At 40.1% G+C, this 23,346-nt stretch overlaps 1 protein-coding gene across 2 annotated transcripts in view; it reads left to right on the top strand.

The window, feature by feature from the left end:
- Positions 1-23,346, top strand: part of Map4k5 (mitogen-activated protein kinase kinase kinase kinase 5) — an 88,303-nt gene that overhangs the window by 36,124 nt on the left and 28,833 nt on the right. For both annotated transcript variants that reach the window (XM_052185725.1, XM_052185727.1), the window contains exons 6-14: positions 1,134-1,181; positions 1,267-1,309; positions 2,398-2,470; positions 6,394-6,525; positions 7,815-7,877; positions 9,280-9,361; positions 10,200-10,316; positions 14,201-14,279; positions 22,691-22,749. In XM_052185725.1, the coding sequence (XP_052041685.1) occupies positions 1,134-1,181; positions 1,267-1,309; positions 2,398-2,470; positions 6,394-6,525; positions 7,815-7,877; positions 9,280-9,361; positions 10,200-10,316; positions 14,201-14,279; positions 22,691-22,749 (696 nt within the window). The remainder of the gene's footprint in view (positions 1-1,133; positions 1,182-1,266; positions 1,310-2,397; positions 2,471-6,393; positions 6,526-7,814; positions 7,878-9,279; positions 9,362-10,199; positions 10,317-14,200; positions 14,280-22,690; positions 22,750-23,346) is intronic.

A 23,346-nucleotide genomic window follows, 5' to 3' on the forward strand; every position in this document is an offset into this window, starting at 1 on the left:
ATGCTGAAGTGGTCACTCGCGGTTGGGTACTTGGGTGACAAGAGTTGCCACCAAAACTGAGGAAAGCCATACTTGGGCATTGTTTAATGTGAGTGAGTCTGTAGGCTTGTCTGTTGTAATGAGGTGTCTAACCTTTTCCCTCAAGTTTTATGGGTGTGAACAGAACGTTCCTAGAGAATTGGGACTGCACTTGCCAGATGGTGTTCTGAGTAGCATTAATACAGGTCATCGGTAGCAGAGCACCCTTTTCTAAGTCCCATCAGCGTAAGAAAGTACGCTCATGCTTCTTTCCTCCAGAGTCTGGGAGAACTTTAATATACTAAGTGTATCTTCACTGGAGATGTGGCATCTCTACATGATTTTTTCGAGTTCTCTGAAAGATTACTCACTGCAAAAATAAGTGTTAACAATATTGTTTATCTGTTTTAAGGCATGGAGACGGGTCACAGCTGATACCTACTGAGTGTTGCCTCTTTCATGTGCTTCCTAGACTGTGTAGTTTGTTTAGAAGTGAGATTGATGTTCTGTATGTGTATGTAGGTGTTATTTTAAAATGAGCCTAGATTGATCAGATCGAGGAAAAATTCTAGTCAGTTTATACAGTGCATTTCCTTGTGCTTCAAGACATGTTGTCCCCAGCTTACTGTGAGACAAGTGCAGGTGAATTCCCCTCTGTCCATGTGGTCATCCTTTGTGTCCACAGGGATTGTCTCCAGGTCCTTCAAGAATACATATCTGTAGCTATTCGTGTTTTACATAAAATGGCATAGTATTTACATATACTCTTCGATCATTGAATCAGACCTGGTAACTATGACTCCAGCTGGTTTTATGATTCTAGTTCCCTGTATATGAAACAAAGCCATATAAACAATGGCGTCCCCAATCTGTTCCAATGTTAAAGTCCCATCAAGCTGATCAACTTCTGGATTTGGTCAAAATGGCCTAACAGAGAGTAGCAGTCACCATACCACTCAAAAGAATATAAGAAAGTCAGCAAAATACATAAAACAGTGGTTTTCGGGAGGCCAGACAGAATGCTATGGCAAACAGGAAGTCTAGTTCTTCTTATACAGTCACTCAAGCAGCCATTTGATGGTGTCTTTCTAATGTATGTTCTTTTTTGTCTTTAGGGTCTTGCCTATTTGCATACTAAAGGCAAAATGCATAGAGATATCAAAGTAAGTTCACTTAATATATTTAAATTGCTGGGTTTTGAAAGTAATTGTATGTTGCTAGTTAATAGCATTTGTGCTTTCATTTTAGGGTGCAAATATCTTATTAACAGACCATGGTGATGTAAAATTAGGTATGTTATTTTGAGTTAATTTTTTTTTACCAAGAAAATTAAATGATATTTAAGTTTGAATAGGTTTATTTTTATATATAATCATAATAATAATTACCTGTGATACCTATTCTATTCCTAAAGGAGAAAAATCTACTGAACTTGAGAAAATCTTATAGGTGAAAGTCATATTCATAAAGCTATCAGTCCTATTATTTATGTAGAAAGATACAAACCCATGAATACTTTTTCAGCAAATTCAACCCATTAAATACTTTTTCAGCAAATCATTAATATTTATGAAAATATGTGGATAGATCTGGTATAGTAAATTGCAACAATGAACTAAATAGTGTCTTTAATTTTTGTTACTGTCTTAGTTAGGATTTCACTGCTGTAAAGAGACACCATGACCAAGGCAACTCTTACAAAAGGACAACATTTAATTGGGGCTGGCTTACGGTTCAGAGGGTCCATCTGTTATCATAAAGGCGGGAGCATGGCAATATCCAGGCAAATGAGGCTGGAGGAGCCAAAGGTCCTACATCTTGATCCAAAGGCAGACAGGAGAAGACTGGCTCCCGCAAGGCTAGGATGAGGGTCTCAAAGTTCACCGCCATAGTGACACACTTCCTCCAACAAGGCCATATTCCTACAACAAGGCATATTCAAACCCCCACTATTACCATGTTTAACAACAAATAGAAAATTTTATGTACATAGGAAAATATTCTAAAAAGTAGAGAAGAGTAATGTTTCTTTTTTCTACTTGTACTGTTTTAGAATTAAAGGAATTCAGATGTATGTTTTCTGCGTGTTTTTAGTTTTGCCATTTTTCCCCCAAAGTAACTTCATTCAAAGCACCTGCAATTAAAATAATTTAATTAGCCTAATATAATACACTTTTCATTCTAGTAAAATTTTAAGAAATTTAATGAATATGGTTATGAACCAAGTAAGAACAGACCTTAGTATAAATTTATGCACAGTTCTTAACATTAATACCTGAAATATTAATGATGTTGTGCCAAGGGTGAAACTTAAAAATTCTAGTTATGTCCAAAAAGAACTCTACCAATTTTCTGTTCTGTTTTTTTTTACCTTGCCAGCTGATTTTGGTGTGGCTGCAAAAATTACAGCTACCATTGCAAAGAGGAAGTCCTTCATCGGCACCCCTTACTGGTGAGACTTCTTCCACTGTCCTTCTCGTTTCATTTCTTCATGCTTTGCACTGAACCCTAATTCTTGTTTCTTAACTTTTTATTGATTCTGTGTTTCATTCACATCATGCACCCCAGTGCTGCTTATCTCCCTGTCCCGTCATATCTGGCCTGAGTCCATGGAACCTCCTCCCTAAAATAAAAAACCCACAAACAAAGCACAGCAAACATCTCATTGTGGAAGCTGTAGGTGTCACCGTGTGACCCACAATACAGCCCTCTGTCCACACATCATCACTTCCAAATCTGAACCTTAATTCTTGATAATACAAATTCCTGATAATGACCATCAAAGGCTGAGAGACTTGTGTGCTACTTGATACTATCCTAGGTTTGACTGTGCTAGGGAACTTTGATTCTTCATAGCATCCAGCATGGGAAAGGGCCTATGTAGAATAAAAAGAAAGACTTCTATTACCTCTTCTATTTTCCTGTTTTAATCAAGGACTGTTCTCCTGGTTGTTAAAACCTACAAATCCAATGCTACTGTCCTGCAGCCCCGTGTGTGGTGTAGCCCATGCATGGTGATTGCCACAGTACTTCTTCTAAAACACTGCCATCCTTATTAAGGGTAACCTGGTCTATGAGACCCTGACTCAAAAAAAGCAACAGAATCACTTAATATTTAAAATAGTGTAATGAATACTATAGTGGGCAACATTCAAAGTTCGTGTTAAATGTTGAGTTTGTTTGTATATGGTGTTTGGATAATTTATTATTTTGAAAATAATTTAAAGTAATTCTATACCTCATAAATAATGCCAAAATAAATAAGGAGACTGGAGAGATGGTTCAGTGATTAATAGCACTGGATGCTCTTCCAGAGGACAGACTTAAATATAAAAGTGAAAATAGGGCTGGACATGGTGTCACACTATTGGGATGCAGAGGCAGGCTCTGTGAGTGTGAGGCCAGCCTAGGCTATGGAGTGAGTCCCAAGCCAGTCAGCTTTACATAATGGGACCCTGTCTCAAAAAACAAATGAGTTGGGCCATAGCTGTAGCTCAGTTTGTAGAGTTCTTCCCCAGAATGCAGGTCTCTGTCACCACAGGAATCCAGGGTCAAAGCACACACGTTTTTTCCTACACTTGGATGTGTAGGAGAATTTTAAGTTCATCCTCAGCTTAAAGCAAGTTCAAGACCAGCCTGAGGTATATGAGACTCAGAAAAACAAGGCAGTGGACAGCAAAGAAGGGACGAGAAGGCACAAAACCTTTGCTGGCATCAAAGTTTAAAGGAAAAGATTGTTCCCATCACGTGACAGTGTAAAGCTTTATATCTGCCAACTGGGACAAAAATTAAAAGGCAAGTGAAATACAGGAAGGATGGGCTGAATTGACCGAACTATTTAAATCTTGAATATGCCGCTAAAAAGAATGCACTTTTAATAAATATAATAAGCAGCAGTTATTATAGTAACATATGTAAGAAATCATAAACTATGAGAAATGTTTCCCCACTAGCATAAGCACAGATAAATTACTTTCTTTTCAGTCAAATTGGAATACTTGGAATCACTGAGTAATGCCATCACCAAATCCATCCCAGGGGAATCGGGAGAGTGCTGTGGCAGGAAGGCTCCAGACTCTCCCTCGCCTCTGTGGCCTGTAGTCTCTGCGTGGTTACTGGTGCTAATTTATCAGAGGCTTGTGCGTTTTTATATGCAAAGTGCTTTCCGGTGATATTTTAATACTGAGACTTCAGAGAAGATGGTGGCTCGAGTAAGCTAAGGGAATTTTATATGTCAGTCTAGGGGACATGATGATGATAAAAAGGATGCTGTCTAAAATGAATTGTTAGCAGTCAGGCTCAGACAAGATTTTAAAAAATAAGAAGTTAAAATTAGCACATGCCATAGAGTACAGTCTTAGGAAAGATAATCTGTCTCTAAGTAAAAAGCACAGATAAAAATATGTGAGACAGTAGCTGTATTTGATTGAGATCACAGCTTGTTTTCTTCCATATTTTTCCTATATTCATAATTTTCTTCAGCTAACACACACCACTTTTAATAACAGAAGAATCCCTAAGAGGTATCATTTAAAAAAAAGTTCAGTGGAAATATAAATAGATCAGATTATCTATAGGATCTCAGGACTTTTGTGGCTGTCCTCTTGAAAACGTCTGTGACTACTCTGGCTGCATGCTCTGCATCCCAGGAAAACCTTTTCTGTGATCACTTTAAGTTCTGCTGCTGCTCAGATGCACACGCACCACCATGGAACTGAGCAAGCTAAGCTCAGGTCCCTCCGGAGTTATTAAACTCAGCCAGTCCGGTGCCACTCTAGCTGCAGTCATCCAGTGGGTAGAGGAAGCGAGTGTATTTGCTGATGTCTGTCCCCCCTTCTGAGTCTCAACTGGCTGTTCGTCATCTGGCTGAAGGGAAATTGTTTTCTTCTCTTTTTTGGATGCCCATGACTGTTATATAGCATTGCATAGGTATAGACATTTCCATGTTAGTCTTTTCTAATATTCACATTCTGAAGGGTCATGAGTGTAGCTCAACAGCAGAGCACTTGGCTAACATGCTCAGATCCTTGGGTTCAAGTCCCAGCACAGCAAGAAAGAACTTTAGTATAAATATTATGTTGTCACTTTAAAACACATGTATTCCGCATTTAAGTTTAGATACCTTATGTATTTCAACAAATGTAGGTTATAATGTTTTTTGCATGTAAAAGCAATAGTAACTTGGGGTATCTAATATAACTATATATTCTCCATGGGTAGTGTCACCTATACCTTACATGATCACTAGTTTTGAGGAGGGGGTTGTTCATTTGGTTTGGTTTGTTTTTGTGTGGGGGGGGCGGGGGGGTAGGGAATGGTGATTATTGAGACATGATCTTCTGTGTAGCTCTGGAACTCAAGATAACTCCCGCTTCAGACTCCTGAGGGCTGTAGTTACAGTTGTTTGATGCCCTGTATTTTTGTATTTTTGAGCTCCTCTGCCTGCCTGGTTTCACCTCCTCTCACTGTCCTTTGCACTGCTGTGAGTTTTAGATTAAGTTGCCTCCATAATTAAGTCTTTCACTTAATTGAAAATGAGTCCACATCATTTTCATAAGAAATTCCGAATTTACTTGTATAAAAGTGGTTGTTCATATCAGGACTCTACCTTGGCAGTCTGTTTTCAGTATACCCTCTAAGCCCTCAGTCGTGAAGATTTTTTTTAAATTCAAACCAGATTTACACTTTTGTAAAATAAAATTAATTATTAAAACTTAGTGATGTGTTTAGACAAGAGGGTGTTCTGTTTCTGTACTCGTCCCAAACAATAACAGGTAGTATATGGCTCTATTCAGGGTCTGAGTCACAGGTGAGTCCTCCTGTCCCCCTCTGCTCTCCACAGCTCCCTGCAGTTGCTGGAGTTCCCTCGGAAATGTGCAGGCTTCTTTCCAGAGGGAACCCGGCTTCCTGCTGACTCATTCCCCAGGCTTTGCCTCCTTTGGGAACTTTGGCCTGCACAGGTGTTTAATATCCATAACAGTTAAAACAGACTAGAGTCAACTAGAGTTCTTGGGGCACAGGATTCAGAAGAGGAAGTGAGGATTTTTAAATAGGGAAATTTACTTACTTTTTATTTTTTAGGGTTCTTGTTGTTTTGTTGAGCATGTGTATGTGTTTTGACTGCATGTATGTATGTGCACTGCATGTATGCCCACAGAAGAAAGCCTCACATCCCCTGGAGCTGGAGAGCTGGTGAGCCCTGTGCAACCAGTGCTCTTGACCTCTGAGCCATCTCTCTTAACAGTAAAGATGAGATGGGGTATGGGGCAGGGTGCTGAGGTTTCTTTCCTTCTTTCTGTCTGTGAATATAACTAAGAGTAGGATATTTTATATGGTTTAAAAAATTAAAAGTACCGTACTCACTGGCTCCTCTAGGATGGCCCCAGAAGTTGCAGCTGTGGAAAAGAATGGTGGCTACAACCAACTCTGTGATATCTGGGCAGTCGGAATAACAGCGATAGAGCTTGGAGAACTCCAGCCGCCCATGTTTGACCTGCATCCAATGAGGTGTTCTCATCACTTACATCACTCTGGGAAGATGAAATACTGGTTACTCTGGGGTTATGAGCTCATTTTCACCTGTATCACACTAGTAAAAGTACTGTAAGGGGCTGAGAAATAGTGTCATAGAACCTGTCGGGGGGGGGGGGGGGCGAGGGGGGCATCTGGGGAGATGCCTCACTGTGCAGGTTGCTTTTCTACAATCATAGACCTAAGCTTAGAGCCTGAGCACCCTTATGAAAGCTGGGCGTGACCCATGTGCTGGGGGGGGGTGGGGTCAGAGATAGGCAGATCCCCCAGAGTTTTACTGGGTAGCCTTTCTAGACAAAACAAAGCCACAGGTTTCCTGCGAGACCCTGTCCCCCAAGAAAATGGAGAACAGTAAGGGAAGACAGCCCTGTGCACACATGGGCAGGGCGAGCATACATTGCACACATGTGAAAGGTAAACACTGCACACGTGCACGGGAGGGGGGGTTTCATTCACACACATACACTGCACATACATTCAGGGGCAAGTTCACCTTTCTCTCTCAAAGGTGAATTCATAGAGTACTCTTACAGGTAACTTGCAACCAGGAAGCCTCAGGAAATGGTGTAATTTGTCAGAATAATTATAAATGCCAGGCTTTGTTTAAACCCATAACTTAATTTTAAAGTAACATGTCAGTGCTGTGTAATAAGCTAAGGCACAGTTATGTAAATATGCCTGCAGTATACTATGAGTTATATACACAACTGTGCTAATGAAACTGACGGCATTTTATGGCTTTGTTTTGTAAATAAGGGCCTCTTTGACATTTAAAGATCTTTTTAAAGCTAGCAGAAATACTCCAGAACCTTCCCAAAACATAAAAAAGCTAAGGACTGCAGGCACATCTCCACAATAGAAGTGCTTGTCTAGCTTCAACAAAGTCCAGGGTTTTACCCTGAGCGTCATCAGAAAACAAAACATGAATATTAAAAAATTCCATGTCTTGGCTGGAGAGATGGCTCAGCAGTGAAAAGCACTGACTGCTCTTCCATAGGTCCTGAGTTCAATTGCCAGCAACCACATGGTGCTCACAACCATCTGTAATGGGATCCAGTGCCCTCTTCTGATGTGTCTGAAGATAGCTACAGCGTACTCATATAAATTAAAATAAATCTTTGAAAAAATTTCATGTCCAAAGCAGTATCCTCAGTGCCTTTCTATGAGGAAGTGTTACACAAATTTACAACAGAATATTCATTCTGACTGTTAATTGCAATGATGAAGTGTGTTAGTATTGCCTTTAACTGAAATTTCTATTTCAGGGCTCTCTTCTTAATGTCAAAAAGTAATTTCCAGCCTCCAAAGCTAAAGGACAAAACTAAATGGTGAGTTACAGATTACACAGTGCTGCAGATTTGGCAGTCAGTTCCTCATGTTCTAGATGACCACTCCAGGGTTCTCGGGTGTTATGCAGCTTACCCCGTGGTACTTAGCTGTCCCTCTGAGCATGTGGCAAGGAGCCAGGTTTATTTCCTAGTCATCCCTGCTGTTCACAAACAGCCACTGTCCACTGTGCTCTCTGGGGTGAAAGAAATGTGCTGAGGGAAGGGTCTGGAAATGAATATGTGAAGGGTTTGGAAAGTCGTATTTGATAAGACAGTCTACACTGTGAGAGTTCAGATTCTAGCAGCCCCTGCCCTAGTAGACTCTGTACTGTGTCATGTGTCATAACCTGTGGGGAACAGCCACATCTAGGAGCAAGGGTGGCAAGAATGGCAGGTAAGTCACCCTGTAGTGTGCCCTCTGTGCTGACACTGGCCCTAAGCTCTTAGTGTTTTGGAACTAGAAGGCTTTGTGACCATAATGCCTTAATATTCACTCAGAAACAGTGAATATTGTATATCAACACTAAGTTTGTGGTTACATTCCAGAGACACTGGTAACGTCAGAGATTCCCTACCAGTCTCTCATACTGTTTCTCTTGAGTGTCTCTCACAAGTCACCACAGGCAGAACAGTGAGGCATTTCTCTGCTGACATGTGCTGTGTTGTCTTGGCTAGTTACCATGGCAACCTCCTTGGTTCTTAAGCCATTTTCCCCTGGTGGAATCTTAAAACTGTCAGAAAGAAGCCTGTTTGTTACTAGTAATGAAAATAGAATTCTTTCTCTTTTCTTTCTTTTTTAAAAAAAAATTTTACTTTATTTATTTATTTATTTATTTATTTATTTTTATTATTTTTTTGTTTTGTTTTGTTTTGTTTCTTCCTCTCCCTGCTTCATCAATGCATGTAGCAGGGAACTCCTTTTGGTTGCTAAAATCATTCATTTTTCTTTGCCCTTTCATTATGAATTCCAGAGATTCTTTTAGAATTTAAATTGTCTTGTATTAGTCTCTCTACTCTCCATGAAATCTAACTCAGTACAGAAATAAAAAGAGCCCTGTAAATTAAGCAATAAGAAAGGGCATTTGGCTTTCACAGCTCCTTGAAAAGGACCTTAAATTATGCATTGGATGCGGCCTGCCAACTTCTGTCTGTAGCGGTGTTTGAAGTTGTCTATTACTATTGCTGTTTAATTACACAGTACTTATACAAAACAGCTGCACATATGTACAAGGGATATACTGTGTTTTGTGTTTAGGTTTTGGCCTGTATGGAACTAAGAGGCCTAAGGAAAAAGCAGAACATTGTTTTTCACTCTCTAGCTAGTCCTAAGTTGATTTTATATAATAATAGCAGAAAACTAATACAAGTGAAATATTTTTATACTGTCTCTTTTTATTTGAAGGTCATCGACATTCCATAATTTTGTCAAAATAGCATTAACTAAAAACCCCAAGAAAAGACCAACTGCTGAAAGGCTTCTGACTGTAAGTCACTGGATCCCAGGGGGTTCTGAGGCTCCTGGCAGCTAGATTGTCACTGAGACAAATGTAGACATTGTGAAACATCCCAGGGGTAAATGTGGGGGTCAGGCGACTCTCTGTGAGGAACCAAATGTTACCTATTCCTAGCTACATTCATGGACCGTACTGTTTCTATCACAATTATCCAGTTCTATCGTTTTCACACGAAAGTACCCATAGACAGTATACATACATAGGCATAGTTTTAACCCCCAAGAAAACTTTATTTACAAAAGTACACAGGACACCAGATTTTGCTGAGACTACAGTTTTATGACCTCAGCCTTTAAGAATACTCTCCAAAATTTTACCATCTAAAATTAGTTGCTTGCATAATTTATGCAAATTTATAATGTATTCTACATGTATATGTAATGTAAAATACCTTCGTATGAGAAAACTTTATAATTTAACTGAATTGAATTAATGTGACTATGTAACATGCTTTTTCTTACTGTTTTGAAACATCGCACTGTATTCATTTGTATACCAGGATAATATATAAATAAACATCATCGTTTACCTGGTTATAATTTACAGCATAATTAATTGTACATGGAGAAATGACTCATGTTCTCATCTCACACAAGTGTGTGATATGGACATAGGCCGTCATAGGTGGTCATAGGCCGTCATAGGTGGTCATAGGCCGTCATAGGCAGTCCATGCCTCCACTTCTGCACTCTGTCTACTGGTTATCTCTTCTTACAAGTTACTGACTTAAAAATCACAAGTAACATTTTTATAAACTATAGGTGTGAAGGCCCATTTGTGAATTTTATTGTGTTTGCTTTTTACTTAGCACACTTTTGTCGGGCAGTCAGGTCTGTCTCGGGCCCTCGCAGTTGAGCTGCTGGACAAGGTGAACAATCCGGACAACCATGCTCACTACAGTGAGGGAGACGATGATGACTTTGAGGTAAGAATGGGAGACAGGCAAATGCTTGAGAATTTTTTGAGATTTTTAACATGTATGCTCTTTATTTCTGTTATTCATTTAATTTTGGCTTTATAGACAAGGTCTCACAGGTCCAGCTTGGCCTGAATCAATATGTTGATCAGGCTAACCCTGAGTTCTCAGGTATCCTCCTGTCTAAACCTCCCAAGTGCTAGGGTTACTAGTAAGAGACACTGCACCCAGTTGAGAGTTTATTTTCTGATTTACACCTTCAGTTTAGTTAAAATGGGTGAAGCCACAAAAATTAACAGTGTAAACTCTGTTTACATGCTCACTTAATTATAGGCTGCTAAGGATTTCCTAATCCCGTTCTCTACCGAGTTCTGAGCTCACCCTCCTCCACCCTCACACAGAGGCCTAGGACTCCACAGGTGCCTTCTCCCAGATCTCAGCATGTACTGAGATGCCATCTTCCTAAGAACGTATAGAAATGACATGTGTTGCCTGGGAAATAGAGGCTTTAAGAATCTCACTTTGGAACAAGAAGGAACGATTTAGGCACAACATAAGTGCATGTAAGTTTTCATAAAAGAGACTCCTTATAAGTTGAGTTGGTCATTTTTTAATTTTCCCATTTATGCATATTAACAAAATATAGGTAATTCTAAAGGAGTAAATTAAAATCCTCAGTGGGAACAATATTTTTCATAAGTATTTTCTTACATAATTACATGTATATATTCTATTACTATACATATCTTCTCTGAATACATGATGGGATTATTTTGAGTGTACCATATATAGTAGTACAAATAAGGGACTTTCTGCTCATTGACTATATCAATGTTCTGTGTAAGTGCTTAATAAATATAGTTCTTATAGAATCTTTAAAAGATAATCTGTGTTCCCCCAGTACTTCATATAATTATAATCCCGTTATATAATCATTGGTGTTAAATTAACTAGAATTGCAAACATTAAATAAGCCAACCACACATAAATTCCCTACACACACTAATACTTAGACCACTATTGCAGCCTGAAGATTAATATAATTCTTTTTAAAAAATAAGATTAATGAAATTTTATGGTGAGCGTATTGACATTCAACTTATAACCAAGGATTCTGGAGGATTACACAAAGCTAGCCTGGGTTCCATTGTGAGTCTAGTTGGGGCTGCTGCGTGGAAAGCCTTTCTGAAAGCTGACAGCATAAATTATTAGATATTACATCATTCCCAACTAATCTTTAACTACGTAAAGATACAAACCACTGAGGTTCCCTCCTGCCTATGTGCTGAATCCTGTGAGTGTGTGTGTGTGTGTGTGTGTGTGTGTGTGTGTGTGTGTGTGTGTGTGTGTGTGTGTGAGTGTGTGTGAGAGAGAGAGAGAGAGAGAGAGAGAGAGAGAGAGAGAGAGAGCGCCGGGGGGTGTTTAATGATAGGCCGTTCTTTCCAATCCTTGAAACACAGAACCTTCCACCATATCCTGGGCACAGTAATGTGAGACTGACCCTGTTCCTCTGTTCCTGCAATCAGAGACCATGGGTTACTCTCAAAGGAAATGCAGAAACACCAACACAAAATTGATAGAACTGATGATTTCTGTCGAGTAGGAAATACAGGGCACTGTGGAGGAATACCATAGGTACGGCAGGAAAGAGCCAAAAGCTTGGAGGATGACTTAAGAAATTAAAAAGAACAAAAATAGGGCTGGAGAGATGGCTAGCAGGTAAGAGCACTGACTGTTCTTCCAAAGGTCCTGAGTTCAAATCCCAGCAACCACATGGTGGCTCACAACCATCCATAATGAAATCTGATGCCCTCTTCTGGAGTGTCTGAAGACAGCTACAGTGTACTTACATATAATAAATAAATAAAAGAGCAAGAATAAAGTTTTTGGGTTGGTTGATTATTAGGTTGGTTGGTTGTTTTGTTTTGTTTTTTTCATATTTATTTTATTTTATTTTATGGGGACCAGTGTTTTGTCCGGATGAGGGTGGCAGATCTTCTAGGAAAGTTATAGACACTTATGAACTGTCACATGGGTGCTAGAAATTGAACTCAGCTTCTCTGCAGCCAGTGTTCTTAACTGCTGAGCCAACTCTCCAGCCCAATAATAAATAATTTCAATAGAGGAACTCATAGCATGTTTTGAAAGCCTTAAGGTAATAGAGAAAGTATACTGCTTGGGGAACTAAAGAAAACTCAGTCTGACTGGAGTAGAAACTCAGTCATGGACATAAAGCTACATTCTGTCTCTCCGGCCATGTGAAGGCTGTGGACTAAGGCCTGTTAAATAGCTGACTATGGGGTGGGGGGTGGGGGTGGGGTGGGGGGGCAGGATAGAGTTGACAGCCACTTCAGAATCACCAGAATTGCCGCCAGAGATTTCCTGACAGAAACATGAGCAAAGTCAAGTTTGGGGAGGATGCGTTTACTTTTATACTGAACAGCTTCCATATGGGGAGGTCAAGTCAGGAGTTAGGCACAGGTTGTGGGGAGAATTTGGCCTAAATAGATGTGAGTCACAGGAGATTGCTTACAATTTTAGACTATCAGATTCACATTAGATAGGAAGAACAGGGAAGATGGATACCAGTGACGGTAAAGAGCAGTGGAGCAATGAAGTTGGTATTCAAGTCGGCTACTGTGAACCACTGTGCTGGAAGTGAGGAGAGGCTCAGAAATCAGACTGGGATAGAGTGTGGAGCTGATGATGGCCCAGGAGGAACCTGTAGGGGCGGAGACATCAGCTCTCTGACTGCGTCTCGCACCCAGATCTGTGCCTTCACGCCAGCTGCGGAGATCTTTTGGCCCTATAGTGAACCTTGAAATGGAGGAAGGAACCGCTGTCGCTCAAGCCACTTTCCGAGCCATCAGTAACTGAGAGCATCCGAAAGTTGGCAGCTGACCTGGAGGCATCACTTCAGATGAGCCTGAGCTTGTGCTAAGGGGTGGAAGTAGTGAATCACTCGCTTCGTTTATATATTCATTCTCTAAATGCATATCAGAGCTTTTGTTTGTTGTCATTGCTGCTGTTGCTCACACGCATGCCTGTGCATCACATGTGTGTGTGTGTGTGGTGCTGTGGAGACCAGAAAGGGCATCAGATTCTCTGTAACTGCAGTCACAGCGCTGACTGCTTTGTGGTGCTGCAAAGTCAGCTGGATCTCCATAAGAGCCCCAGGTACATTGCTTAAAATCCTCCATCTGTCTCTAGCCAGTGTCCCCAAATACTGCACCCTCATACACCTGCAAAATTCCCCCTTAAAGCTGCCCCTGGAGCTGTCGCTCCCTTGCAGTAAAGTCTCCAAAAACTTCCTTCTGCTCAACAAATAAAAATTGAGAGTTATCATCTGACATTCAGGGCCTTTTGTGATCTGACTTACAGTCTGTCCACACAGCTCCCTCGTCTTACCTAATTTCAGTGCTGCCAAATAATTACCAACCCACACTTCTGCAAGTATGCCTATGGTGCATCATGTGGTCACTTTCTGTGTCTACTGCATCTCCAAATACTACACAGCCAACACCTGCTGTAGCTCAGGCCCCAAGCAGAGTGTGTGCAGAGCCTATGCACTATTCAGGCCGGTGCACAGGGACCACTCCCCTGTCCGAGCCTTAGCAGTGATTCCTTTCTTAATTACTGGACCGCTGCATTGAACATGTTTGTATCCTTGGTCTTCTCAGACTGCGCTCTGAAGACAAGGTTTGTCTGACTTTGAATCCCTCCAAGTTTTCTACGACATAAACATGAATACGTGATTATGACATCTCCTGTTCATTGTGTTGCTGCTGTTTTCTTGGAAATGTGGTAGTAGGTATTTGTAGTTGTCAGTAAGCAATCATTAGACCGCTTATTTGTTGTTGGAGTTTGTAAGTGTGTTGTGCTTCCATTCACAGCCCCATGCAGTCATCCGTCACACCATTAGATCAACAAACAGGAACTCCAGGGCTGAGCGGACAGCTTCAGAGATAAACTGTACGTGCTTGCTGCATTTTTCATTGGTGGTATTGGAGGTTGATCTGGGTATTCTTATATTTTGGGGAATTATAAAATCTTGGACTAATTGAGGCTATACACTTTGTTTCAGAATATACTAAAAATAAAGGTTGCTTTTCTAGCTTTCCTGGAATTATGTTATTGTCTTTAAATAGTTTTTATTTTTAATTATGAAGATAATTGTCCCCTTAGCTGGAAGTTTACAAAAAATAAGAAATAGAGAATTCCACTGTTAATATTTTTCTGACTTCCTGTCTTCCCTTGAATAGTCATGTGGCTAACAATATACTTTTACATTATAGAGAGAATTCTCTGTTTTCTGGCAGTGGCTTTATAGCATCACACTATATTGCAGGTTGAGTTAGGTATGTTTGATGCTGTAGAAGATATTCTACTATTGGGTATTTGGATGGGTTTTAAATATTTTAGATCAATGTGAAGATGACTCTTTACAGATATTTAAAGTAGAATATTGATTTTTATTTAATGAATTAGTCATAAACAGACAAAATTTTATAATCAACTGCCTTTGTCTTAAAAATATAAAAAAATTAGAGTTTTAAAGGCCTGGGTGATGGTAGCACATACCTTTGATTCCAACACTTAGGAGACTGGGACTAGCAGATCTCTATTATGAGTTCAAGGCCATCATGGTCTACAGAGTAAGTTCCAGGATAGTCAGAGCTACACAGAGAAACCCTGTCTTTTAAATAAATAAATAAATAAATAAATCGGTTTGTATATTGATTTCCTGATAATGAGATAAGGTGGTTAAATAAGTATTTGAACCTATTAGAAATCTTACAGATAATAATAAATTATGGTCTGTATTTTATTTTATTTTTATTTTTGGCTGCATTACCCAGGCCAGGTTCAAACTCAGTGGCCTCTCTTCCTTGGCCCCTGGAGTCCTGAGACTCTAGGGTGTGCCACCTTCCCACGCCAACCCCAGCTTGAGTCCGTTTTCTTTAAACCAAGTGTCCTAGCTCTTTAAAAGAACGCCTTCTCTTACCCAGTGCCCAAGAGGACGCATCATAGATAAGCCAGAACGACTCTGCACTCAGTGTCTGTGTTAGTGCTGTTGCCCAGTTTGCTGTCTTCTCCCCCAAATCACCTGTTTACTGTGGGCCTGCGGAGCCCCCTTGCCAGAGCCTTGTCGCTTCTTATGAAAAGTTTTGTGGACCTGGAGACCTTCTTTGATAAAACTATTTATCTTTGTGTAGCTATATAATCTTCCATTAATGTTGTCTGATTTGTCTTTTATTTATAGCCTTTACGCTTCATGTCATATTCTTTGTTTTAACTTATTCATTTTTACTTGTGTGTATGAGTGTTTTGCTTGCATTGTATGTAGGTACAGCATGAATGTAACTGGTGCTTAAGCGGTCAGAAAAGAATATTGGAGCCTCTGAATCTGGAGTTAGGGGTGGTTGTGAGCCACCATGTGAGTGCTAGGAACTGAATCTAGGTGCTACTCAAGAGTAACAAATGATTTTAATCACTGAGCCATTTCTTCAGCCCCTTATGGTATATTCTTGATTCCAAAACTGCGGAAAAACTTGTTCTGTGGTTTGTTATAGTTTGCAATTCCGCTTTACAGAACCTACCCTGTTGACATGAAGTTAGGAGTAAAGCAGGGACCAGCTTCAGCCCTGGTGGCTCAGTGCCATTTGTTGAAACTTGTAATCTCTTTGCTCATAGATTCGAGGTATCATATTTATTGTAATACTAAATCCCCCTGTGTGTGGGAAGCACAGCACATGTGAGGGTGACCTCTGCTGAAGTCTGTCAGGACTGCCCCTCCTCCCGCTTCTCTTCATTCCCTGCCCAGGTGCACTCGTTGTTTAGTTATATCTGATGGTTATATTTTAGAGTCTTGTTATCTAGTTTTGAAATGTATTTTCTCTGATGTGACTGAATTATATATTGATAGAGCTGACATCTTTATGCTCAGTCTTAACTAAAGAGCCTCCTTTGTTTTGTTTTGCTTTTGGAAATAGTCAAGATTTAGGTTTTTCATGAGTGCTCAGGGTCCTGATATTTTCATAGAGCATGCCTTAGAAGAAGTTGGGATCACTTTACTGACAATTCCTTCTGTCTTTAAGTTTAAACACTTATCCTTTTAGAGACACTGGAATGTTTTATGACTCTGTTCTTGCGTGCTCAATAGATTTCAGTTCTATTCTGATTTTTGCTTCAGTTTTTTTAAGTTGAGCTAGTAATTTACATATAGTAAATAATTAAATCTTAAATTTGATTTATTTTAAATGTGACACATGGTAAAATTTAAATATACATACACCTATGTGGACTGCCCATGGCTCACTGCAGAACCCCCCCAACCCCGCACCTCCCCCTCCACCCCACCTCCCGCAGTCTCAGACTTTGCCCTGCTTCCCTTCCATTGTGTACCCCTTCCTGAATCCATATTAATCAATATTTTGATCCCTGTCACGTAGGTCCCTTTTTAGCTGCTCTTGACTTTTAGACAAATAGTTTGTAACAGTAGATCCTTTAATTCAACCATATCTGTGAGAGTCATTCATACCGTTGTGTAAGAATACATACTAGTGAAATCTTTCTGACTATATTACAATACACATAAACTAAAGTTGATTTTGTATTAGGTTATTATCATTCTATGTATTCTTTCTATATATTTTTAGTAGATGTGAATAACTTTTGAACCTGGCTATTGATATAACAGAGAATGTGAGGCAAACAAAGGAAGAAAGATTTGGTTTAGCTCATGGTCTCTTGAGTTTTAGTCCATGGTCAGTTGACTCTAGTACTTCTGGGCCTGTACTGAGGCAGAACAGTATAATTGAGGTTCATCATGAAAGAAAGCTGGTAACCACATGGGATGAGAAATCAGAGAAAGTAAGATGAGCTGGCCTGAGACAGTACACAGTCCCCAAAGACCCACTGTCTCCAGTTAGGCCCCACCTCTTATCTCTGTCATCTCCCAATATTCCATGAATTAATCCATTCTAAGGACATGGCCCTGTGAGCCCATCAGCTGGCAACCAACCTTAGCACATGGATTTCCATGGACATTCCACATTGATTCCATAACAGATCCTGTGCTAAACTGACCAAGAATAAAGAAATTGCCAACAAGTTCATATTTATCAATTCCTTGTAGTGATATAAAAAGTACTGTAGAAACCACATGGCATCATAACTAACAAAGCAATAGAAGAGGAGGAGTAGAATTAGGCTTGAGGTGACTCAGAGCACAGCAGTTGGGTTGGCAGTGGAAGCAGACTGAAGCCTCCTGCAGCTGGGCCTGGGCCTTCATTTGAAGCTTGGCGTCTGTGTTGCATTTGAGTCAGTGACTTAGATCTTCCAGACATAATACAGTGATTCACTGTAATGAGCAAAACTTTATACAGGAGGTTCCTGACAGTCTGACTTAAAGAGCGGTTTCTCAGAGAGCTACGGAGCTCACAGAGAGTACTCATTACATGAAACGTGACACATGCAGAATATTCTTGGGAGAAATTATGTTCCTTCTGGCCTTTGCATTTGGATTTGTTTGTCCTCTCAGATGTCGGTGCCAGCAAAGATACCCCACCCCCTCTCTCTGACCACGATATGGGCATATTAGTATTGTGACACATAATCTCAGAACGCACAAGTTTGAGACAAAGGGATGACAAGTATTCAGGGCCAGCCAGGATGACTTGGTGAAACACTTGCCTGTTTTTGGTGTGGTTTGGTTTGGTTTGGTTTGGTTTGGTTTGGTTTGGTTTGGTTTGGTTTGGTTTGGTTTGGTTAGGTTAGGTTAGGTTAGGTTTGGTTAGGTTTGGATTGGTTTGGTTTGGTTTGGTTTGGTTTGGTTTGGTTTGGTTTGGTTTGGTTAGGTTTGGTTAGGTTTGGATTGGTTTGGTTTGGTTTGGTTTGGTTTGGTTTGGTTTGGTTTTTAAGACAAACTGTGTAGACTTTACAAGCTTCTTACACTTCCACAGTCTAAAGTGTTTTCTTTTATTTCCTTTGCCTGAAAACCAGTGAAGCCTATTAAACTTGCTCGGTGAGCTCGACCATGGCGGGCCATCAGGAAATGCTGCCCAGCTCCAGTCTCTGCATCTATCACAGGCACATAACTGAGCTGCGTTTAGCATTTTCAGTCTTATACGGTTGGACTCAGGTTCTGTTGTCTGACTGGAGTTCATCAAGCGTCTTAGGTGTATGGACCCATGTTTTTCATCAAATTTAGCTGCTGTTCCTTTGAAAAGTCTTCATGGTCTCTGCTGTGCACAAGTGTGAGTCTTGTGTTAAGTGTGAACACACTAATTTCATAGATGACTGCAGCTTTGGTCTTTCTTCGTCCACACATGACATCCACACATGACAGGAACTTGTTCCTGTGTCCACTCTGCTATTAAGCCATTCAGTGAGTTTTATTTCAGGTACAGTAATTTCCATATGTAAATTTTAGTCATGCACAGATTACATGTGTACATATAAACACATACTTAGACATATAATTTCAGTTTCTGTGCTGAGATTGTCTGCCCACCCAGTGTCTCTCTCTTAAGTCCTCTTAGGATACGTCTTTAAAGTTTTGTCTGCTGATCGCCTATATTGTCTTCGTCTGTTTGGTCTTTTGTTCAGCTGTCTTTGATTTCTGTTTTCTACCTTCAACTCTGTCCAGGATTTTTTTTCTTTTTATTTATTTTTTCATTTGTGTCTTGGGCAACCTAACACCATATTGAGCGTCTCAGTTTTGTCCTCTTCCATTGAACACTGAAGGGCCTGGCAGCCAGCTGAGCCTCTGAAGGTTCCGCCCTCTTCTCTAAACTGCTTATAAAGGTTCCTTGGGGTAGACTCCCAGCATTCTGTCCTAATAGCACAGGCTGTCCCTTGCTTCCAGTGCTGTCTTCTAACTATACACAGCTGCCTGAGTCCAGTTCCAGTGGATCCCGAAGGACCCCAGACACTCTTGTGAGCACTGTGCATACCTGGAGGCAGAATACTCACACATAAAACAAGAATGTTTTTCAAAAATATATGTGGATTATGTTAACTGTTATTAATGACTAGTGACTTTCATTTTAGATTCTTGTTTTAAGTAAATGACATTTTATGAAATGTCTTCCTCTCTTGGGCCAAAACTTTTAAGCCAGACATGGTAGTGCAGACTTGTTTTCCTACCCGGCACTGGGGAGTCTAAGGCGGGAGGAAGACCCAGAGTGGTAATGTGGCAGGCCGGAAAAAGGACGAGAGGGATGGGGGGGGGGGGGAAGGGAGGGAGGCTTAGGATTTACTGTTTGGCTCCATATAATTAGGTATGTTAGTAGATTATATTACTCTTTACAGGTCTAGTTTTTAAGGATAAATACAACTAGCTCTTATTTGAAAGCCTTTCAGCAATGAACTAAGATTGCATTTAGAAATTTTGTATGTATATGAGTATAAATGTTGAAAAAAAACTTTGGCCTTTTAGTCACGTTAGTTTCTTTTTTTTTTTTATTCGATATATTTTTTTATTTACATTTCAAGTGATTTCCCCTTTTCTGGCTCCCCACTCCCGAAAGTCCCATAAGCCCTTTCCCCTCCCCCTGTTCCCCCATCCACCCCTCCCCACTTCCCTGTTCTGCTATTGCCCTATACTGCTGCACTGAGCCTTTCCACAACCAGGGGCCACTCCTCCGTTCTTCTTGGACATCATTTGATATGTGGATTATGTCTTGGGTATTCCAGGTTTCTAGGCTAATATCCACTTATCAGTGAGTGCATACCATGGTTGATCTTTTGAGACTGGGTTACCTCACTTAGTATGATGTTCTCCAGCTCCATCCATTTGTCTAAGAATTTCATGAATTCATTGTTTCTAATGGCTGAATAGTACTCCATTGTGTATATATACCACATTTTCTGTATCCATTCCTCCATTGAGGGACATCTGGGTTCTTTCCAACTTCTGGCTATTATAAATAGGGCTGCTATGAACATAGTGGAGCATGTATCCTTATTACATGCTGGGGAATCCTCTGGATATATGCCCAGTAGTGGTATAAGCAGGGTCCTCTGGAAGTGACGTGCCCAGTTTTCTGAGGAACCGCCAGACTGATTTCCAGAGTGGTTGTACCAATTTGCATTCCTGCCAGCAGTAGAGAAGTGTTCCTCTTTCTTCACATCCTCGCCAACACCTCCTGTCTCCTGAGTTTTTAATCTTCACCATTCTGACTAGTGTAAGGTGAAATCTCAGGGTTGTTTTGATTTGCATTTCCCTAATGACTAATGATGTTGAGCATTTTTTAAGATGCTTCTCAGCCATCCAAAGTTCTTCAGGTGAAAATTCTTTGTTTAGCTCTGTATCCCATTTTTAATAGGGTTATTTGGTTTTCTGGGGTCTAACTTCTTGAGTTCTTTGTATATATTGGATATATATTGGATATTAGCCCTCTATCTAATGTAGGGTTGGTGAAGATCTTTTCCCAATTTGTTGGTTGCCAATTTGTCCTTTTGATGGTGTCCTTTGCCTTACAGAAACTTTGTAATTTTATGAGGTCCCATTTGTCAATTCTTGATCTTAGAGCATAAGCTATTGGTGTTCTATTCAGGAACTTTCTCCCTGTACCAATGTCCTAAGGGTCTTCCCTGGTTTCTTTTTTTATTAGCTTCAATGTGTCTGGTTTTATGTGGAGGTCCTTGATCCATTTGGAGTTGAGCTTAGTACAAGAAGATAAGGATGGATCAATTCGCATTCTTCTGCATGCTGACCTCCAGTTGAACCAGCACCATTTGTTGAAAAGACTATCTTTTTTCCACTGGATGTTTTCAGTCCCTTTGTTGAAGATCAAGTGGCCATAGGTGTGTAGGTTCGTTTCTGGATCTCCAATCCTATTCCATTGATCCTCCTGCCTGTCACTGTACCAATACCATGCAGTTTTTAACACTATCCTTCTTCAGAGACTTGAAGTTCTTGTCATACACATCTTTCACTTTTTTGGTCAGAGTCACACCAAGGTACTTTATATTGTTTGTGGCTATTGTGAAGGGTGTCATTTCCCTAATTTCTTTCTCAGACTGCTTATCCTTTGAGTATAGGAAGGCTACTGATTTGCTTGAGTTAATTTTATAACCTGCTACTTTGCTGAAGTTGTTTATCAGCTGTAGGAGTTCTCTGGTGGAGTTTTTTGGATCACTTAAGTAGACTATCATATCATCTGTAAATAGTGATAGTTTGACTTCTTCCTTTCCAATTTGTATCCCTTTGATCTCCTTATGCTGTCTAATTGCCCTAGCTAGTACCTCAAGTACAATATTGAAAAGATAAGGAGAGAGGGGGCAGCCTTGTCTAGTCCCTGATTTTAGTGGGATTGCTTCAAGTTTCTCTCCATTTAGTTTGATGTTGGCTACCGGCTTGCTTGTTAGGTATGGGCCTTGAATTCCTGTTCTTTCCAACACTTTTGGTTTTTTGAGACAGGGTTTCTCTGTGTAGTCCTGGCTGTCCTGTAACTCACTCTGTAGACCAGAAATCCGTCTGCCTCTGCCTCCCAAGTGCTGGGATTACAGGCGTGAGCCACCACGCCCGGCTTCTTTCCAAGACTTTAAGCATGAAAGGATGTTGAATTTTGTCAAATGCTTTTTCAGCATCCAGTGAAATGACCATGCGGTTTTTTCTTTGAGTTTATGTAGTGGATTGCATTGATGGATTTCCGTATATTGAACCATCCCTGCATCCCTGGGATGAAGCCTACTTGATCATGGTGGATGATCGTTTTGATGTGGATGATCGTTTTGATGTGTTCTTAGATTGTCACGTTAGTTTCTTAAAATTTTTTTAAAATTGCAATAGCTTTAAGTAGGTATTGAAAACTTTTCTCTATTTCTGCTAGACTGTTTCATCAAAAAGAAATTGGATCTTTGGATCCATGGGATAATTCTGAAAATAGTCTGACAAGATCAAATAATGTAGAAGCTGAATGTAGCCGTAGATGAGGAGTGTGGTTCTGACGGCTCATTGGCTCTCCTTAGGTGATCTGTGCAGAATCTGCTACGTTTTCTCTACCACAGAGCTGTTGCTCAATCTCAAAACAGCATCTGTGATCTTTGAAGGGGTTTTTTTTTTGTTTGTTTGTTTGTTTGTTTTGTTTTGTCATCTACTTCCAATAAATTTTAAACTTTTCTCTTATGCAAAAGTACTTTTTAAATTTCCTCATTTCAGCCAAGAATTGAGCCTAGAAGATAGGGAAATCTCTGATTGTTACTTTATCTAGGCAAATATAAAGGTGTTGTGTGGTAGGAATGAGAGATTTTCCTCTCTGCCTCTTCAGCAGGGGACACTCTCATTTCATCCCTTAAGTTAGCTGCATAAGATGATGGACATTTATATGGATATATATTTTTATACACTTATGTATCTGTTCTGTATTTTGCAGTTGACAAATTACAGTTTGAACCTCCTCTGAGAAAAGAAACAGAAGCCCGGGATGAAATGGTAACTGTGACTTTAAAACATTTTCATGTTTGAGAAAACTTAGAATGAGATATATTTCAAGAAGTAAAGTAACTCCTTTTTATACCTATTAAGTTTACTAATATCAAGTGTGAGAAGTCTGTAAATAGGCACTTTGGTGGTACTTTAGGCCGTGTAGTTTGACCCACTCACCTGAGTACTCCCAGTCTTTTGAAAGATGCTCATGAAATACTGAACTCCTACTTGGACGTAGCCCTTAACTCTGTCCTTACTGGTTCTCTTGAGTTTTCAGTAAGCACATTTTGGCATTGCTTTGCTGTTTACGGTATCTTATCTGTCGGGTTGGGCACAAGGCTGTTAGTGGAACACTTGTGGATTCTAGTATCTGTTTGTTACTATAGCTTCTTTTGCATTGTCTGTGACTTGTGAGGGCACTCGTGTATCTCAGGCTGCCCTTCAATTGCTACAGTCCTCCTGCTTCAGCTGCCTAGCGCTGGGGTGACAGGCAGACATCATCACACCAAATTGATATGTATAGATTAACTATACATATATCTATAATATACATAGATAACTATATATTAAACTATTCTTTATTTACATAGGAATAGATAAATA

Source organism: Apodemus sylvaticus, chromosome 6, assembly GCF_947179515.1.
Source record: "Apodemus sylvaticus chromosome 6, mApoSyl1.1, whole genome shotgun sequence".
Taxonomy (NCBI): Eukaryota; Metazoa; Chordata; class Mammalia; order Rodentia; family Muridae; genus Apodemus; species Apodemus sylvaticus.